This window comes from Hermetia illucens, chromosome 2 (genome assembly GCF_905115235.1).
Source record: "Hermetia illucens chromosome 2, iHerIll2.2.curated.20191125, whole genome shotgun sequence".
NCBI classification, from domain to species: Eukaryota; Metazoa; Arthropoda; class Insecta; order Diptera; family Stratiomyidae; genus Hermetia; species Hermetia illucens.
Window position 1 is genome coordinate 82,472,697 of NC_051850.1, and position 21,481 is coordinate 82,494,177.

General features: G+C 37.8%; 1 protein-coding gene across 3 annotated transcripts in view; it reads right to left on the reverse strand.

The window, feature by feature from the left end:
* LOC119647512 (protein ECT2) overlaps positions 1-21,481 on the reverse strand; it is a 189,052-nt gene that overhangs the window by 14,582 nt on the left and 152,989 nt on the right. For 2 of the 3 annotated variants that reach the window (XR_005248890.1, XM_038048474.1), the window contains exons 5-9: positions 15,142-15,391; positions 13,754-14,887; positions 3,173-3,304; positions 2,422-2,775; positions 2,209-2,339 (exon numbers count right to left, since the gene is read on the reverse strand). Coding sequence is in view for 2 of the 3 variants with exons in the window: in XM_038048474.1 (XP_037904402.1) it covers positions 2,209-2,339; positions 2,422-2,775; positions 3,173-3,304; positions 13,754-14,887; positions 15,142-15,391 (2,001 nt within the window). In the remaining variant the exon portion in view is untranslated. The remainder of the gene's footprint in view (positions 1-2,208; positions 2,340-2,421; positions 2,776-3,172; positions 3,305-13,753; positions 14,888-15,141; positions 15,392-21,481) is intronic. The other variant, XM_038048475.1, reaches the window with a different exon arrangement.

Consider the following 21,481-nt stretch of genomic DNA (forward strand, 5'->3'; position numbering starts at 1 on the left):
CCCCCTTAACAGAAGCAAATTGCTGTATATCATTTCGTGAGCAACATACAGATTGAAAACCACAAAACAAATTTATTACGTATACAGAATCGAAATTGTTCAGTCACTACAGATTTCAACCTCGGAATTCTTTCAGTCAACACCGATTGACATGAAATTTAGGGTAGGAGTAGAGGCTTACATAAAAAAAACGAACGTTATACCGATGTGCACCTAACCTATCCACAAGCGGGGTCGGCTAGTCGTGATCGATTTCGTCATTTGGCTCTATCGAATGCCTGATCTGGGTGCAATCTCGAGGTTTTTAAATCCCCATCCTGCGTATAAAGCCACCGTTGTTTCGGCCGGCCTTTTGGTCCTTTACCAACGACTTCGATGTTCAGACTAAATTTTGGCAAGTGAATTCTCGTTAGCACGAACTGCGTGACCATACCAACGAAGACGCCTCTCTCGCAACTTTTCCACGATCGGTGCAAACCCATAACGATCGCAGATATCCTCATTTCGGATGTAATCAAAACGTGTCACGCCACTACTCCAACATAACATCTTCGTCTCCATTACCGCAAGACGCCGTTCATTATCTTTTATATTTGGCCAACACTCAGAACCATAGAGGGCGACAGGACGGACGACATTGCGGTAAATTTTAGATTCGAGATGTTCGTTGATACGTCGATCACAAAGAACACCATTTGTGGAACGCAACTTCATCCAGGTTGCGTTAATGCGTAAAGCAATTTCATAACGTAGTACTCCATTGGCTTTATTATGGACTCCATTTGGTATTTAAATCGGTCAGTTCTGGGCAGATCACTCTCGCTGACAGTGATTGTGCCTGTTTCATGGGGATCGGTCGTCAAAAATTCAATTTTGTTTAGATTCAATCTGAGACCGTGTTGCATGAGGCGACCATTCCATTTTTGGACAAGTTGCTCGAGATCATTTTTGCTATCAGATGCTAGGAAAACATTATCTGCATGAAGCAGTGTGTGACGGTATCCATAACAAGAACAAAGAGGAGTGGTGAGAAGGCGCTTCCTTCCTTCCGCTTCCTTCCACACCAACAGAGACACGAAGCGGTTTTAATGCACCCACCATACTTCGAACTTTACTTTCCGGATCGTGGTAGAGCAATTCAACCCACCGCACGAGTTTTTCTGGCACTAAGTGTTATCGTAAAGCATACCAGATGCGTTCGTGTGGCGCACGGTCAAACGCTTTCTCTAGATCCAGAGATGCAATGTAAAGAACGCGATGTTTCTGACGGTGTTTCTCCACGAGTAACCGCACAGCGTTTATTACGTCAGTTATTCCGCAGTTTTTGACAAATCCGGCTTGATTCACGGTTATTTCAACGAAAGTAACCGGATCGGACGGTAATTTGAACATTCTGCTGGACTACCTTTCTTTTTCCATATTGGAACAGTAGTACTTTCTCGCCAGTCAGACGGTGTTCTTCCTTCCTGAATAACCCGATTAAAGACATATGTATGTGCTAAAGATGATAGAATTCAGTGGGATAAATAATAACGAAGCTATGATTAAAATACTGTAATTATCTGAATTTTTGATCCCCTAAATCAACAAAAACAAAACCTGGTTTTCTCATATAAATTGAAAGTAAGCCGTATCCCTTGAGAATCTACTGAACGCAATAAATTCTGAAAATTTGGTAACTTACACCAACAATTTTTTTTTTATTTAAAAAAGAAAAGGTCTTTTTTTAAATATCTCAACAAATAAAGACGATAGTGAAAAACTGCTTACTAAATCTTTCACCGGGAAAAAGGCCACATTTTCGTACTTTAGTATTTTTTCACTATAGCTTCTATTTTTCGAGATATTTAAAAAAAAGTCGGTTATGCCAGCCTCTACACCTACCATAAATTTCATGTCAATCGGTCTTGACTGAAAGAAATTTCAGCTTTAATGACCTATGAAATGCCATCATGCCACTTAACCCTAAACACATAAATGAATTCAAACCAACTATTTGGGCGATAAAATGGATGAAAATATTTTAGGAAACGGACTATAGATGAATGGTTAAAATTTTAGTTCAAATTGAAATCTCAGTTAAGAGGTCCTTATAAGGGCTTGAATACATATATTATGAAACATCATTTGATTCATATTTCTCCCTCATAATCACATTTTGTCTTGTTCATGGGATTCTCCCTTATGTATCAAATAATTCTTACTTACTTCAACCGCTCTAACATATGCCTGTGTACTTCATGTATTGGAAGAAAATTACTGAAAATGGCTTTCACTTCGGATTTATTTAAGAGAGCATCATTTGTTTCAGCCTTCTCCTCTAGAGGTATTTTAAAGAGCTGAAAAAGAATAAAATCTATTGATCGTATGCAAATTTTTAAGATACCAAATAATAAACTCGTGAAACGGAGGATGACCTACATTTACAATAGTATCCAATATTCCAACATAGTTCGACTCAGTATGGTAAAAATCCGAAAAATGATTATATCGCATCGATTTATTTTTTGGAGCTGCTTCGACAATCACTTCATTCTCGGGTATCACCTTAACAGCCGGTTCATGTTTATCGGGACTAGCCGTGCAATCGAGAAAACTTCCTGAAACGGATAATAGTCCAGCATCTGATACAGATGAACGTCGCTTTCCAGAACCGAGAGGAGTTCCTTCAGCTTGTATCCGTTGCGAGAAACGTTTTCGTTTTCGTTTATTAAAGCTGATGGGTAATGAATCACGGCGATCTGTCCCCGGTGTATTGGCAATGCTATCCAAATACTGAAAAAAAGATAACAATTGGAAATTGGGGAGGAGCCTTATCTTTACTCACATCGCAGACTCAATTTTAAGGGACCTATGTATATAGCAATCTGTTCGCTTTGTATAAGTTAATTAGGAACAAAAAGCCGTTTGTTGTTCGTCTAAATGTTCAAAATTCAGATACAGTACTAGGATCAAATTTAATTACTGGGTAAAAGCCATTCAATTGATAATTGACCGCAAAAAATAACTTCCAAATATTTATCCTATCAAATTCTAATTTTCAAAAATGTGTAGAGACCCGGAATTTATTCCTGTTTGTAGGATTCCTTCGTTGTTTGTGATAACCATTCAATACGGAAGAGTTTCGCAACAGATTGCTGAATCAATAGGCTTTCTAGAGTATAATACTTACGTCGCCAAACAGGTAATCCGCTTCATCGGCGTAACCATTCTGTATAGTATACCAAAACCAATCCGACTTAACTATATGAGTTTTATTATTTTTAGGCTCTGGCTTGGCTTGGGTAAAATGCTCGTCAACAACCTAGTGGAAAAGAAAATATGGTGACTCTAATTTAAATTTCTTGAATTCACCTTAAATTTTTCTTACTTCAGTACGCAATACTCATACAGTAAAAGTATTTCAAGGATTTTGTTTTGCATGCCATTCTACTACAATTTTACTTGCTCACTTTCTAATAGATAGTTTCCAACATTCAACGATATTTATTGAATATGGCAAGTTGCTATGTCATATAATTTATGGCTCCGCTCCGAAGCCGTTTCTGATAGTAGTCAATAACAATGATTTGTGTTAGTAATCATCCTTCTAATCTTTTAAACCAAATGCTTGTTTTTGTAGTGTTCCAAACACCAAAAGTGAAATAGAATCGAATTCGACTTTGTTCCATTCTACATTATGCCATCCAAGCAGAAGCATTCCAACGAGTAATTCTTCAATCAATGACCTCTTTTTATATTTAAAATTTCGAAATGGTCGTGACTATATCGAAATTTTTAGTATTTCAATTGAATCCTTATGGACTCAATAGGAAACCCCAAACATACAGGGAATATAGAAACAAGAATCATCGTCTCCAGCAAGGATCAATATAATCCTTGAGCAAGCATTCATTCGGCTCTAACAGGCTCCAACTACACAATGCCATTTTTCCTAACAACAGGGTAACAACAAAGATACTGACTTGAAACAAAAAGTACTAAACAAACCAATTTTCCAGATTTCCATAAGACATATTTACGTATATGCGAATCGATGAAAAAACGGTTTGAACTGTTTACTGCAAGGAAACTATTTCAGAAATTATTCTTTTTATTATGTAAAATTTAGCCAATTTATACTCCGCGTGCATTTTTCCAGCATCCTATTCAAATACGGATCAGGGAAACTGCAATTTGAAAAAATCCAAAAAAGTCACGTTCCTCGCTCTCACTTTTTCCAGGATTCACAATATTTTATAAGGACAAGCTCCAATACAATATTGTGGCCATTATTATTTTTAACTCAATTTGTTCGGCTCGTGACGATCGAATATTGGAAAACAGATGAACACAAAGCCTAAAGAGACTGCCAACATACATATATATAGTCTGTAACGATAAATACTAAGCACACTTGGGCATATTTAAATGTGCAGATTCAAGTATTCCTCCCCACGGATAGGACTATAATTGACAATTCGCTCTTTTCACATTTCACTATATTTACAGATGAAAAATTGCTTTTCAGGATTTCCGATTCCCTTCCTTGTACCAATTACCGGTTTGGGATTGCAGCTGATAGTAGAGGTTGTAGAGAGGCTTTATTTAAAATCAATTTCCTCACTGGCGTGTTAAGTATAAATTTTTCAACATTTTCATTGTGAATCATGGAGTGCCTACCATCACGCACCCTTCTCTGCGGGTGACCAAAGCGGTGAGGAAATTGCCACCAAATTTGTTGATTGAATGAATAACGCACAATAATTGGCCAGGATGGGGTAGGAGTTCTTGTTTTTCTGCGAGTGTAATATGCATGCAAGTAAAATTAATATTTCACTGCGTGGACGAAATTCAGACGGAATTGCATTTTCGTTCAGTAATCATCAGCAAAAACCAATGCTGCCCAGAAACTTTGCTTATTTCAACAATTTTCCATGGAATTGTGCGAATTTGTCTTAATTAAAATTATTAACCAAATGTGTATACAAATTAAAGTACTTTCTTTTTAAATTAATTTTAGTTTGTGAAGCGATTTTTCCAATAAAATATTATTTTTGAAATTGTATACGAGAAATTCTCTATGTGCAATTAGAAAACTCGCTACCTGATTACCTTTTTAACATGCTCAAATTGAGAATAAAAACAAGATTGTATTATTTCTTCAATTATATTTTAAGTCCAAATAACCCGGATCAATGCCATGACTATTATTGATATTTTCTTTATGGAACTGCTTGTTTATCTTTAGCCTTAGCCGGGCTCGCCACTTTTCTCGATCATAGGCTTAGCCAAGACGAAATCGAGAAAGCATGAAGACTGTATACGAGAGGAACGAATCCAGCTGCAGCGGAATTCCATTGTGTATCTTTGGGGTAGTGACAAGGTAGCTAAATGGCCCGTGACCTATGTGGATAATGTATTGGTGTGTCGATGGCGCTTAGATTGTTTGCTTGCGTCTGTTTCCACATCCTATGTGGCAACCCTTAAGCACCTGTGCAATCTCACATGCCCGCGGCCACGTAGGCATACATCAATGCACTGCATCAAATACACGGCAGTTACACCAGAACTTATGGGTGAAATTTACCTCCCGCTATTACCGCCGCAGTCGAAGATGCGCAATCATTTTTCTCTACAAGAAAATTTTGAACAATGCGCTGGGAGTCAAATCTCCTGTATACAGTCTTCTTTGGTCTTCTCCTATTAGTCTTACTATTTAGACCCACCTTAGCTAGTGATTTCTCTTCAGTGTGGTTTACACGACAATACCATCGAAGAATTTTCTCCTGCAATTTCTCCACGATGAGTACAACCCCAAATTGATCGCGGATGTCCTCATTTCGGATGACATTTTCGTCTGCCCGAGGTTTATTAATTTGGTAATCGTCCGTAGAGGACAAGAAGGCGTACAGCGCTGCCGTAGATGTTAGATTTGAGATGTTTTTAATGGGAACATAGCAGAGGATGGCAGTTGCTTCCTGATCCGTGAAGCAATTTCATAACCCAGTTGAGTATTGACCAAGAGCACCAATCTCAGGTGCGTAATGGCACGATTCTCGGCAGGTCGCTATCACTGACAGTGATAGTGCTTCTTTCATTGATTTCAGTCATCGAAAGCTCTATTTTATTCAGATTCAGCCACGGTCTGTGTTGTATTCGACTTTGCGATAAGTTGTTCGAGATCAGCTTTGTTATGAGATGCTAGCCCATCATCTGCATAGCTAAGTGTGTTTGAGGCTGCATTTGTGTTCGTCTTTGAACTGTCCCACTACTGTAGGTTTATCATTTGCACAGCATTAAATGCAATTATCGTGAAACTGAAACACTATTTTATTGAAAATCAAGTAGAAGTAAATAACAAAACGCAAAAAAGATGCCCTATCAATAGCGGGGAACGTGGCATGTGTCAATTGAGACTATAAAAAAAAAATTCGCGAAAGGAACTCAAGGCTACCCCGAGCGAGGTCATAGGAAGTGTATGCAAAATTCGATTCATGCTTGATTTGGCTTTAAAGAAGTATACCATAAAGAAGATTTGTATTAAAATATGATTTGTTGTTAAACAGTCTGGTCAAATTTAATCAGATGGTACATAGAGCAAATTGTAAGGCACTGTAAGGCAATTTGAATATCGCACGTGACAGTGTCCATGACAAGAGCAGAGTAGGGAGACGACATTTTCCGTTGAAATTTGCTCAATCCGTGGCGGTTGATGTCATTCCATTTTTTGGAAGTGAATATAGATATCGATCGATATAGATTTAATAAACTATGCATCGAAAAGTAGGTCGATAATGTCAGCCAAATCAAGAATGCTCGCTCTTTTAATCGCATTTTCCTGCTCTCTAACCGAGATGACCATTCGCAATGATAATATAGACATCGGCAGGCACGCTGCGAATCACTGTGTCGAATAATTGGCAGAAGGCATCTTTCTCGGAATCGACATTTTCGTGGTGAACAGGCGGCATAAAAATCAATCGTGCAATCAGCTGAGATTAGTATGAGATGAGTATCTTTAAATGATCATAAAATCGTTCCACTTCCTTAATAACACCACGAAAACTTTCAGATATTCCGAGATGTCGACACCATATTAAAATAGGAGAGCTTATAGCCAATTTTAGCATTTGTTCTATGGCACAGCTCGGCAGCACACCACCTAATTTCTTGCAGAGAACAGATATTGATATGCTTCTTCCAAAGGACTTTTGCAAATTCCTCCGTTTAACCAGTGTTAATATTTAATGTGCGGACGCAGATTTTTGTCGACCAGACTAATTTGCTTATATCTTGTCGCCATCTATGCGTTAAAACCCCTTACTCATTTTCCTTGTTTCGCTTATTAGTAATTGGCATGATCCGTTGTTTTCAAGGTTTTGTGGGAAACAAAACCTTATTAGACTCGATTCGATGTCTGTCTGCCTGCCGCACCCGATTTGTTCGGAAACGGCTGGACCGATTGTCACGAAATTTGATAAGAACGCATGGTCTGCGAAAAATAAATTTAGGGAGTTTGAATGGAAATCTTACTACTATTAACAAAGCTATAGAAGGTCAAACTTTTACATTTTATTTCAATTTTGTGCATTCTAAAACGTGAATTACATCATCATAACATATCAATTCCTCAATACCACAACAAACTCATATGAATTACTCGAAACAAACATGTATATGCTAATGATGCTTTGGGGTAGTGCCTAATTCAGATAGATATATTTGTACATTAAACTAGCGGTATTCGAATATGTTCTGTACATGTACATATGTATGTTTTGTGCATGAAGTAAATCGGGAATATCCCTATGATTAATTTATGTAGGTCCATGTATGGATATGTACAGTATTCGGTAACAGGCAACGCTTGTTTGCTTAGGGTTTGTAATATGCACTTATATTCCGTGCGCTCTCTGCGTTTAATAAGTCAATTATAGCAAAATGTGGTACAATCTCTACTGAATTAATCCGCTTATCTAACCAATTGGTTCACAATACAAGCATTAAAATTTACCTTTCGTGCTACGTAATGAAAGACTGAAAATCGAATGAGCCCTGTCAACGAGGTTACACCAATGTTAGGAAACGATATTGCTTTCCACTAACTATTTAGCAAGATTTCTAACAAACTTCGATTAATAGGGCCTAAGTTGAAATTATGCTTTCGAAATTCTCCAAGATGTCTCTAAAATTAGTTACTCGCTAAAGTTTCAGTTTCATTCTAGCACTCGTCACGCGAACAGAGATTCTTATTATTTTTTCACTTGTATGTGCGGTATTCCATTACTCATTTAAAGATGATCGCAAAGGACAACAATCAACAAAATAATCTCAAACGACCGCTGATACAAAGTTCCGAACTTTCGGTGCTTAGATTTAAAGCAAAAGAAGTTAACGAATAGACCAATTTTACTACAGACTTGGGGCCATCTGTTGCAGGCATCGGCTCTCGAACAGGTGGAGGGAATATACGCTCCGCTACTACTTGAAGCGTTGGCCAAAGACCGAATCGTTGCCTCAATTTCCGTATGCCGATCATATACTTCATCCAATAACTCCACTCAAATGCGATGTATGTAATTTGCTAACCCAACAAGGCCAAAAAATAGAACTGGGAACGGCTAAGAGAAAAGCTGTGGATAAAGCTAAGCTTTTTGCTGCTGACGTAGGAAGATTGCAGAACAATTACGATTCTATAAAGGACATTACTTATGTAAAAATATATAGTTAGATAAATACTTTTGTTTCGGATCAAATCCCAATACTTTCAAAATGTAGATATTTAGTACCACGAATCTTAAAAAGAAATGCTTTTAATATGCGATGCATCTCAACTACACGAATGACATACAAAACAATATCCTTGTTTTTCAAGTATTTTTTTTCTTAAATAGAGATTTCAAAAATCAGTGGCTGATACAACAAACCAATTGTACTTGATGCTCCTAAAGATACATGAATGTTAACGCAGGCTTTTCAAAAAATGCCAGCACATTAGTAAGGCCCCGGTTTACCGATTTCAACCACCATTATCGAGCACAATTTTCATATACTATAAATTTATTCTTAAAATAAGACATGCAACATTATAAAGGGTGCAATCTGCGAATCATTATTTAGAAATATTTGATTGTGTAGTCAAGCATTCCATATGTGTGCTGTCAGTTTTCGAAAAGCTGTGTGGAGTCAAAAATTTACAGTTCATATTTTATATACATACTATGTTCATATCAAGCACTGGCAAATCATACTGACCCAAAACCAAGGTTTAAAGGATGAATTTCAACGCGAATATTAGTACCGACTTATTACATATATGGAAGCTAATTAGATATTCACACATGCACATCAAAAACAAGTACGATATGACATAACTATGCATATGTTCAGCATCGAATTGAATTGTTAATGTTGAAATAGAGGAGTTTCAATTAATTTGGCATTATTTGAAATTTGATAGTATTATTGAATGTTGAATGAAATGAGTGACTATATTTCATGTGGGAATTTCAGAACTTTATCGTATCATTTTCCAGGAAAATGAGTCGCAAATTGCACAGTAGTAATTATTTACAAAAACAATGTCTGACAGTTTGCCGAAGTAATGCTGTGTACTATATATGTTGCCTAATTTCACATCAATCGTAAGCAGATAGGCTTTATTGCAATGTAATTTATGTTGTAAATAGATTTACAAATACGCCTCTCGAAGTAGATGGAAAAGCTATTATCTTGTCGACATTTTGTTGCCAAATAAACTGGTTCGAAATGGAATTACATATTTTAAAAGTTGTAGGTAAAATTACTAGGTCGCAGGTCGGGTCAAATGTATAGAATGGAGGCAATTATTCTACTATCTTGATTAATAAGAAACCGCGTATCCTATGTTAGCATATGACGACGACGAAAAAGAGGGTATGAGTTAAAGCCTAAGATATTCAAATCTTAGTATTCCATATCTTCCGAATCTCAGAGATCTAACTCGTCTTACGCTTGCAGGTAAGTGCCGCTAGATCTGCAGTTTATAATAGGTCATGAAGGAAGTTTATCTAGCAAAACTGGTTAGAAAAAATGCATGTACTTGGAAATAGGGCACTTTGTTTAAAAAGCTGTTCTGACAACGGACAATGGACAAGGAGCTGGCTTTTTTCCGACGAATCCCCAACTGAAGTCTACCCAAAACCGAATCGGTAGAACATGCGAACACGGACATAGGAACGAAGTCGGGAAAACCAGTGCAACTACCTAAACAAGAGCTTAAAATTACGGTTTCCGGAGGTATTAGTTGATACGGAAAATCTCAGTTTATCATCATAGACGAAAATTTCACTGTTGACGGAAGTGCGCCAAACTTCAACAGCAATATCGCCAAAAAATATCTCTGAATAGAATCGTATTGGTGCGGATGACAATTTCAAAATTTGCAATAGTTTTCGACGAAGGATTATCGAATACCACAGAAGAGCAAGACTACACATAAACTTACAAAATAGTTTATTATTTTGCTTAAAATGTAGCCGTAATAAATAAATTAGTACTCAGAAAATGTATTGATTTGCGCGCTACGAAGAATTTGATTTTTGAAGTTAATGTATATATCACCTTTTACAAATTACACCCTCAACGTGTAATACATCGCCTATAGTTACTCTCTTTTTCAACACGCTGTGGTCGAAAATTCGAAACCCAAAAGAATAAATCTTTTAATATTCTATCATTTTCAGAAAAAACTTTTAGTTTCTACATTTACCTCCGTTTGACAAAGGAAAATGAAATCCGAATTAATATCATCATCTATCACACACTTTTTAGAAGCTCTAAAGACTGAATTATACTTTCCACCAATTCTTCTCAGTATTTCGTTTCAGCGATACTACGCATATCACATCCACTCAATTTGTAAAATGACATTACATGACATTACATTCTTTCGTTTTACCACTGTAGATTGTAGTAAATGGCAAATGGTAACGAAGCGTGAACGCCAATCAACCAGAATGCTTGTCCGTGCGGCTCGTTCAAGATAGAATGGAACCAACATCAACACAAAAATCGTATCCAATTTCTGGTAAAATCCTGGCGGTATCAATACAGGTGGAAAAACCACAAAACCATCTCCTCGTTTACGTTAGTTCGTGGAGCACACTTCACATGATAACCGGTGCCTACTTCTTTTGTAATTGGCAAGACTAAGGCTTTGCACACGTTATGTCCCCAGATGGTGATGTGAGACCTATCGAAAACGAAAATTCGTTTGATTCATATCTGCTTTACCTAGCGCAAATTGGACTATTTGTGTCAAAGTTAAAGTTGCAAGGAACGATAATAAGATAAATTGCCTGACAATCCAAGAAAGAAGACAAAAATAATTTAGTTCTTATAGTGTAACAATAATTACGTAGTTCATAGAACCAATAAGCGGAAAAGTTATTCATGTAATAACTTCCTGACGAAGACGTCGTCCTCAGTCGGATTTCCACTAAACGGAAGAAACGGATTCTATTCCTTTCCGTAAAAATTTTCCGATGGATCGATATCGGAGTATAGGAAGATCGAATTTAAACTGAAAACCAACATACAAATACTAAGTAAAGATAGTACCAACGTAAATTAATGAGAAAATAGTACTGAATTCTACTGAAACCTAGATTGATGGCACAAAGTTTAATTTTCAATCAAGTCCTTCGAGTATTTTGTTTGAAAACCGCAATATTACGTTAAAACGCAATGTGTTCGGCAATGCGCTCGACCAGTATTATTGTTCTAAGTTGACTCAGGTACTCATTCATAGCACAGTCAATGATATCCGACATCTAGCCTTCTACATAAATTCCTGTGCAATCAGTAGGAGTTCAAGATCCCTGCTCTAACCAACATAACATCAATACATATTGGCGCTGTAATGATAATAATTTTAATACATTCTTATTTAAAAATCGATCAACTGTAGGAGAGATGGTAACCGTGAACACTTGATGTTTTAACATGTTGAAATGACATAATGTCTGTCAAGAAACCCAAAGAAGAGCCCCGGGCCGGATAAGGTAAACAATGACGGCTCCGATAACCAAAAACGAAATATAAGACTGAAACCTCAAATCCTTGCTGATCGTAAATCCGTCAATACTTTGGGGTAGAGCTCCAGTGGATGCGGGCATAGAATCCCACAATCCTCAAATCAAATATTTTCAGCTCTGGCTAAGTATTAAGCAACACCATCTCCGATTTAGGGTCGAAAATCATAACCGATAACAGCTACGACGAAATGTTTTAGCTTATAAAAACTATCCTGATCGTAACGTCTCACCATAGAGTCAAAGCTTCTACAGTACAAGACAATTATCTTACTAGTCCTCATGTATTCCTCGGAGACTTAGGTTCTTAACAAGAAAAATTGCGAGCTCTTAGTCGCGTGCGAGAGAAATTTATGGAGCGATGGCATAGGCCAGGACGAGAGACGCATTTGAGGGATATTGAATTGATGGAATTACTTAGGCAGACCTAGACCCGATACCGGTTATTGTGCCGTTGATGGTGATGCCACATATATAAAAAGGTGAAAAACACGACTGCTGATAATATCGAAGAATTTCATTGTTGCATACATGCGACAAAATGTTTAAAAGTATGGAATGGAAGCTGGATATTTTCTGGGGAGACATAATTAGCGAACATCAAGGACGATTTTAACCAGGAAAAGTAATTATCGCACTGACAAGACATGTTGCATCCTCTTGAGAAACTGGCCATTTCTCAAAAGGAACCTCTTACAGACCAAAGTAGGACAAAGTAACCTCTAAAAGGAGACTTTGCAAACATAATTTCATTGATGAGTCGAGCAACTAAAATCTGGTCAATAATAATAGATGTGGAGAAAAACTGAGGACAAATACTTCGTCCCGGTAAGTAGGAGGCTTTGGAGCGATCCAGTATAAACCCTCGTGAGTAGACCATCAGTGAGTGAAAAACTAGCCATATTTGGTTTGATTTTAACTACTACTGTAAGATCATATGCACCTATCTTTTCAAATATAGCTTCACTAAGAAGTGCATCATAAATACCAACCGATTGGTTTACGACACATAAATGAAAGCTAACGTGTTAAACAACTGCAACGGATACGTAAAATAAAATTCCTCGTTTCAAAATCAGATCAATTCATTGCCAATATTTCACTACTTTCACCTAAAACTACCATCTCTCAGGTAGAAGCTATCCGATTTTCGAAACAGTTCTTATTGGTGCGGAATAAAAAATACATTTTCACAGATGGTATTCTACTTTTTGCACTTTCATTTCATCCTGCAGCCAATGGTGAATCAAAATACCACCGCACGTTGTAAAATGCAGAGATTTTTGATTGGGTTTTAAGCTTCCGATGGATACGATACAGGAAAGTACAGATGGAATGACGAACAATTATTACAGTCAGAAGCAGACCCTTTGTCTGTTCCTATGTGAATTAGATTTTAGACCAGATATGGACAGAGAGTATGCAGTCCATATTCCATGTTCGCGTTTTCACTTGTTATCTGTTATCCACTATCGAAATCGAAACGTATTGTGACAGAAATATGAAAAGCAACTCTCTGAAAAAAGAAATTCCCATACGTAAAGATTGGTCGTTTACAACAAATATGCACAGCATTACTTGCGCTTAAACTAGCTTAAGTAGAAAACTAACAGACATTCTTTAACAACGTTTAAAAGAGGTTCGCAAACCTTCAAAAATTTTATTTTAATACGGATATGAAAAATGAAAAATAATACCGGATTGCGCTCATTGATATGATATACTGAAATATCACACTCATTCATAGCTGTTGCGTTACAAGAAGGATCATTTCTATGCAATACGGCAGCACTCCCGATACAAGGATCTAATGTGTTATTCCCTGTCGACGAATCGGCTGCTAATGATTTGCGTACTGGTGGCATTTCGACACTGATTTTCAAGTCATCGGTCATTGCACTAACCGAGCCAACACCGCAAACAGAATGTCGGTGTGCGATGAATGATGTGGGATTGGTGGACTTGGGAAGTAGTGGGGTTTTAAAGTCAGTGAGATCGGTGGTTTCATCAAAAAACTGTTTCTCTGGCGTCTCGCACCTTTCTGAATTTTTCAGTTTGCAAATTTTTGATAAACATTTTAAATTAGATGAAGCGAGTTTCACTGTTTTCGGTGTGATATTGATTTCTCGTTTGCTTGATCTTGTAATGCGGTCTCGCATTTCGCGAAGCTTTTCCCTTACAGGCTTCTTAGTTGACTCATTTAGTGTACTATCGATGGAAGCCATGGAGTTAATTGAAGCATTAGGATCCACTGAGTTTCGGCGTGGACGTAACATACTTGCGATTGGAGTTCGAATTCCCACAAAACTCATGCTGCGTTTCAGACTGCGTGTTATAGAGCCAGTACGAATTAGCTTCGGCTTTTTCGCAGAACTAACACTGCCCAACGCTATTGAATCGGTCGACATTAACGATACATCCTCAAAACTATCTCTTTTGCGCTTTAATTCCTTTAACTCGCTCATCTCAACATTTACATCCTCTTCGTCTTCTTCATTTATCGGACTGATAATTTCTGTAGTTTGATTATTTAAACATTCTAATTTTTGGCTTAAGATTGGAGAGAGGTCATTTGGATTCAAAAACCCATTCTCTTCGTTTCGAGTCAATACCACGCCATCCATAAGTTCATCCCCTGACATCCTCGAACTCTTTGGTGTTGTTGATAAAATTTCATTAATCGGGGACGAATCTTCTTTCTCAGAGTGACTTTTAAGTGTTTCAGTTGTTTGCATTGTTTCGACTTCACCCTGATCTGCACTGACTGTAGGAGACGCATTGCGGGAAGAAGGAATGTTTTCGGGAAAATGGCCACCAGTATTAGCAATTATCTGAAATGTGTTAAACAATGTGGATGATATGTGTTAAAGTAGGAATTTGTTTAAGCATTGGAAGCTATCGTTCTTTCAAATAACTTGAATAAAATAGATAATACAATTCTATAATCTATACGAAAACGTGTGCCATGACATATTTGTTTGCTGGATAGAAAACCAAAATGCTAAAATTTGTTTAGTGTAGTGAATTGTGATAGTCATAACAAGAAAACAGTTCGAGATAATAACAAAAACAAGTCCATATTTACCACATGTGAGCATTCTGGATCGTCAAGTTCTGTTGGAATACCGCCGTTATTTTTTAACACATCGACCATATGTTGATGTTCGTCTAGGGCAAAACCGAAGAAGCATATTCGTTGTCCTTCAAAAGCTTTAAGGCGATGCTCTTTTGTAAACTCTTCATTTATTGCAATAAAATTAGGAACATCACGATTTTCCCATGCCTGGTACACCCAAGCGGAACGTACTACAGCTAAGCGAAATGTCATTGCATATCTGAAAAAAAGTGTACATTAATTTTTCAACAAAAAAAGTAAAAAACATCAGTTAAATGCATTGGCTTAAATGTTCTAAAAAGCAACCGTTAAAGGGTAAGAGTTAGGAAAATTAGAGTTTTTAGATAGTTTTTAGTCTAATCATCTCTTCTTAGGACGTACTATTCTCCAGAATTGCCATGCCATCCCGCGGGATCTCTGTCGGTTCGTGACAATGTTCAATTGGATCCGGGTCTTCAAGTGTGTTAGTTTCAAATCATCCCATGATTTTCTGAAAAGCTGCAACGCAGTTTCCGAGCAACAATGGAGTTCACTTTTCATATACTATTCTCACACCAGTAGCACAAGAGGAGCTTTAGTGCTGAACAGCTTCCACTCGACGTTGCTACTGAGATAGCTGCGTTTTTACCAATAGTTATAGCACTCAATTTAGCGACAAAAAATATTCCAGGGTTAGTAATACATACAAGGCATATCCAGGCATATAAAGATTATTTTCTTATAACTAAAAATTGGTTTGCCTAAACACGCCTAAACCGCTATCTACTGTCTAGGATCGAAAATTGAGCCGAGACATTAAAAATAGGTGCACAAATGTGCTCAATGAAAAGCTGAGTAGCAGGCCTAAACTCAGCCCGTCGGAATCGTTCATCAAGTGAATCAAAAATTGAAAATAATTAGTAATTAAGGATTAATACTCCGGCTCACGAAGTTCCGCACATTTTATAAACTTTATATATAGGATTGTCGCAGAACAGCCTGGATATCCTATATTGTGTTATTATATTGTTACGGGCGACGAGACCCCAATATCGTACACAAACGCAGAATTGAAATAACAGTCAATGCAGTGGCGCCATTTTAGATCACCAAACAAGTCGGAAACCGGAAGTTCGGCACTACAGGTATGAAAGCTTTTGTTGGTTTTTTATGTAAAAATATTTGGATACATGTTGGTTCCACCTATAAATAGTTCGTAGTGTAATACGTTGAATATACCGGTTATTCAATTCAATGTAGTATTGATATTTTATTTCTTGCGAGTACTAACTTGTCGCAAAGAGACAACTTTGACCTAGCTAGCTTCGTTAATAATAATGAGATTCTCATCAAACTTTCTAATATGCTTCATACTAAAATCTATATTAATGCAAAAATTTATGAATTTAGGATGAGCTTAAGGGAAGTTCGCAATAAACTTCCAAAATATAATATGTACTATAATTAATCTTAATTGAAATATTGTATGGTATTTTGGGGTCTAGATACCATGTGCGCAGACCACCATAATGCTTCAAAAAAGACTAACAGATTCCTTTCATTTGATACACCACGTCGCTACTCCTTGAAAAAAAAATTGCACCCCTTCTTTAAATTTATGAGAACTCACCTTAAGGGGATCATCCCGTGTATCTGATTCGCGGAATCGTTTTTTTTTTCTTTTTTTGGCATCAATTGTATCTAGATATAGTGTAGAATATATAGGCAAAGTGATTTTTTGAAATTCGGAGTCGTTCGGAAATTATAGTGTTAAACACGTGATAAGTCACATGCCAGATTTATGTCGATCGCCGTAATAAAGCTCGTATTTATCGATCCGAATAACTTCAAATGACTTCGCTAAAAGGACAAGAATTGAAGCCAAGGCAGTACACGTGTTTCTTCAAGAAACCTAAGGTTTATGGGTTAGGTATAGCATATTAATGGTCAGTTAAGGTTTTATGGTTAAAAATCGCATTCTACTTTTTAAATGCGTTTTTCTCGAAACTGCATGCTAAAAATCGGCTGCCACCATAGCCCAAAATCTATCCAATGAAATTCCTTGAAATTTTCAGGACTTATTAAGAACATATTTCTACGGTCCACAAACTATGATAATTGCGATTCGTTTAGTAGTTTTTTTTTATTCATTGAAGAAGCTGTGAAAAAACACCAAAATTCGGAAAAAAGAGGTTAACACGGCACCAACAATTTAGCTTTTAATATTTTTTAATAATCCTAGTTTGCCGTTTACTTTTTTCTTTAAGATGATCACAGCGCCATCTAGCGTGACAGCAGAAAAACACCTTTTTTGGAGATAGGTGTATAAATTGTCGTGTATTTCCATAACCAACTATGCGATCGGAGTGAAAAAATTACTATGCACGCTCAAGATATTAGTAAATCTATGGTGAAAAATTCTTATTTGTATCTTTATCCAGTTCATCACAAAAAAATTCTAAACAAGCCAAAAAACGGCCTTCACACGAGATGACCCCCTTAAGTTCAACGTACAGCAATATAGTTCACCGTTCCAACATTTCAACTTTGTTGTTTGGAATGTTTGGTTGATTTCATGGAACGTAGGTCTACAACTTAAATTGACGTATATTGTGCAATATTAACCAACTTGAGAAGTGCGTTCCGAAATCGCCGAAACGGAAAAATGTCGTCTATGATGCTCGCGCCTTGTGACGTCCTCACAATCAAGGAAAAAATTCAAGATTTTCGTTAAAAACTTTTAGACTACCCTCCATACAGACCGGACCTTGCATTTACCGACTACTTCCTCTTCTCGCATTTTGAAAAGTGGTTTAATGGACAACGGTTGAAAAATTACGAGGACCTCAAAATTACGGCTGTCAATTGGTGGTGGTAAAATTCTATTCAGAGGTGGTAGAGTGTCTCAGAAAGTATTTGAAACTCAATGTGGAATTATGTAGTGGAATTATGTGGGAAAATAAGATATGTAGTAAACTATTACTATCAATAATAAAATTTTTCTCACGTTCTGCCCTCGTATGTTATTCTGCAATGTTAAGTCTTGTTCTCAAACAAGCAATTTCATTTCACTCTCATTCGTCATTACTTTCAAGTTTTTCAACAAATAGAATGAAATCTGCTTACCACAAGCTTTTCAAAATCAGTTAAAAAATAAGAAAACAATGTGTAAACAAATAAAAGACAAGGACGGGTAATGGTTTGGTTCAGGGCAAAGGTAACTCATCAGACGCTGCCTCACTTCTGCCCTGGAAGCAGCGTGATCGAAGCGTATATTATAATTCCTAACAACGTGAGTGTGAATTGTGTATATCGAACATAAATCCGCCATACTTAGACCATAGCTTGACCAGAGTTAGGTCCGACATCATGCTGATACGGACTTAGGATCATGTTGCGTCAGACAACGAAAGTAAGGCTAATTCATTTTTACTTTAACTTTTTAAAATACAAGTAGATATCGATATATAATGAATGTATTGTATTTGTTATGTTTTTTCTTCTTATTCCCAGTACTACAGTCCGTTTTGGGTCTTAGCTCCTTTCAACATTTGCCCCCTAATTGTCTCGGACCCGTGACCATGTCTATCAATTCCTTATACCTAACTGTACATCTTCCCATCTTTTTCTCAATTTTTAGCTCCCATTCGAACTTCTTTTCAAAGGAGTTTAGCATGTTTTTGTACTGGAGTTAAGATCCACATTTTCTGGATATGCACTTTCACTTTTCTGTGTAAAGAGTTTGACTTTAGAATGGGGAGAACCAAGCAGTCTTTATTCACGAGCTAAATTCTTGTTTTTAATTCTTCTAAATCCCAAATAAATCAGACCTTCTTCTACACATTTTAAAATTTATGGAAAATAGTTATATAATATAATTGGGAAACAACTGATCTGAAAAACGATTCTTCCCAATGGTGTTCTATTTATAAGTGGCATTGAATGTGTTAAGTATTCCTACTACCTCAAATGCTTATCTGATGTTTATTACAAAATAATTATCAACGCTCTCTTTTAGAATCCCACAATTCTTCAAGTTTGTAGGTTATATTAAAAATTTACACCTTCGCTGACGATATCCTGCACACATTCTAATCCCAATGTTGCATTTCGAAACCTCGAGATTAACATGAAAGAAGTTAAGCAATGGTTGGCCCGCAGAAGAGTCAAAGTCAACGAAACAAACATGTCCGACAGTTGTGTGTATATGAGGTGGCAGCATTAAGGCTCAACATTGTGGGAAGCTTGTTCCCAGATGTTAATAACAGCATTAGCCAATGCTACAGGTTCTCCAATTGCTGGTTCCAGCCTGATTGCCACTACAGACCGCGATGCGCTTGCCCGCCAACCGCTCGTCAACCAACCAGATTGCTGCTCATAGAGTCGCAAATACTTCAGTCTGAAATACCGCTGAATATTGTCTCAAAGGAAAAGCCCACTTCTCGTTTCCACTCGAGAGGTAGACTCCTGCTCCACAATCCTATTCTGTTTTTGAGCCATTGGTGTAGAAGGTTTCTCTATGTTTCGGGATAACTTCATATTCTCCATCAAACAGATACATGAGGACACGAGAATCAGAAGGCATTGTAAGAACTGGATTCAGTGCTTTCAAAAACTCTTCCAAAGGCCTGTTCCCCTCATTCCCCATAGACGTCAGTGAATTACTTTATGTGCTCCTCTCATTGCAGTGCTTCGAATATATATCCAAGGGCTGTAAATTAAATTATGCATCTAGAACTGCGCCAAATATGGCACCAATAAAAAGACAAACACACAGTTCGTCGCAGTGCCGCTAGTTCACAGTGGAAAACTTTTTTTGTCCGACAGTTAAACTTAATGGTGTATCCACAGGAGATTAACTATGAATACAACTAGATAGAAGGCTGACTTGGCAAAACATATTGAGGCCAAAAACTCACCTGAGTTTCGAAAAGTTGCACTGGCTACTCAATAATATTTTTCAAGCTGCTCTTGGAGTTCAAAGTGCCGATATATAAAATAGCCCCATACGCCCAGAACATCGTTGGCCCATACCAAAGAGGCTTCACTCCAGGCAAATCAGCGACAGATCAGATTTTCTCTCTGCGGCAAGCGATGGAAAAACTGTTGGAATATGGACAACAGTTGCACCATCTGTTCATCGACTTTAAAGCCGCCTATGATAGCATAGCCAGGGTAAAATTGTACACGGCCATGAGAGAATTCGGTATCCCGACGAAATTAATAAAACTGACTAGGCTGACCCTGACCAATGTGCGAGGCCAGATAAAAGCAGCAGGATCACTCTCAACACCATTCGACATCAACAACGGTCTACGACAAGGGAATGCGCTATCATGCGTCCTCTTTAACCTGGCCCACGAGAAAGCGATCCGTGATGCTGAGGTAAATGCAAGAGGTACGATCCTCTTCAAGTCCACCCAACTACTGGCCTATTCTGACGATATCGACATCATGGGAAGAACCACCCGAGACGTACGAATTGCCTTCATCCAGATCGAGCAGGCGCTAATCGGCGCGAGATCTTGGGCTGCCCATCAATGAAGGCAAGACAAAATATATGTTGGCAACGTCAGCACCGAAGACGAATCAACCAACAACATCAAACCGCACTGGTCAAACACGAAGAAGAATAAGGATAGGAGAATACAACTTTGAGACCGTTGACAATTTCCCCTATCTAGGGTCGAAAATCACAACCGATAACAGCTACGATGATGAAATCCGCGCACGGTTGTTGTCAGCCAACAGAGCCTATTTAAGCTTACAAAAACTGTTCCGCTCGAAACGTCTCACCGTAGGGTCAAAGCTCTTATTATACAATACAATAATCTTGCCAGTCCTCATGTATTCCTCGGAAACTTGGGTTCTTAGCGCGAAAAATTGTGAACTCTTGGCCGCGTTCGAGAGAAGAATCCTCCGAAGACTTTTGGCCCCCTACATGAGGATGCACGATTCCGTAGCCTACACAATGACGAAATCTATGAGCGATACCATGACCGTCCGGTTGTGGATAAAATCCGGCTCAATAGGTTACGGTGGCGGGTCACTTAATCCGTATGGATGAGGATGATCCCATCCGGAAAGTCTATAAGGGCAATATCTACGGTAGAAACAGAAGACGAGGCAGACCCTGCCTAAGATGGAGCGATGGTATAGGTCAGGACGCCAGACAGCTTTTAGGGATATCGAATTGGTGGACCTCGGCGCAAAACCGCGATGTCTGGAGTTCCTTATTAAGGCAGGCCTAGACCGGATACCGGTTGTTGCGCCGCTGATGATGATGATGATATATGAAATAGCGATAAAGCCAATTTGGGGATCGCTCTTC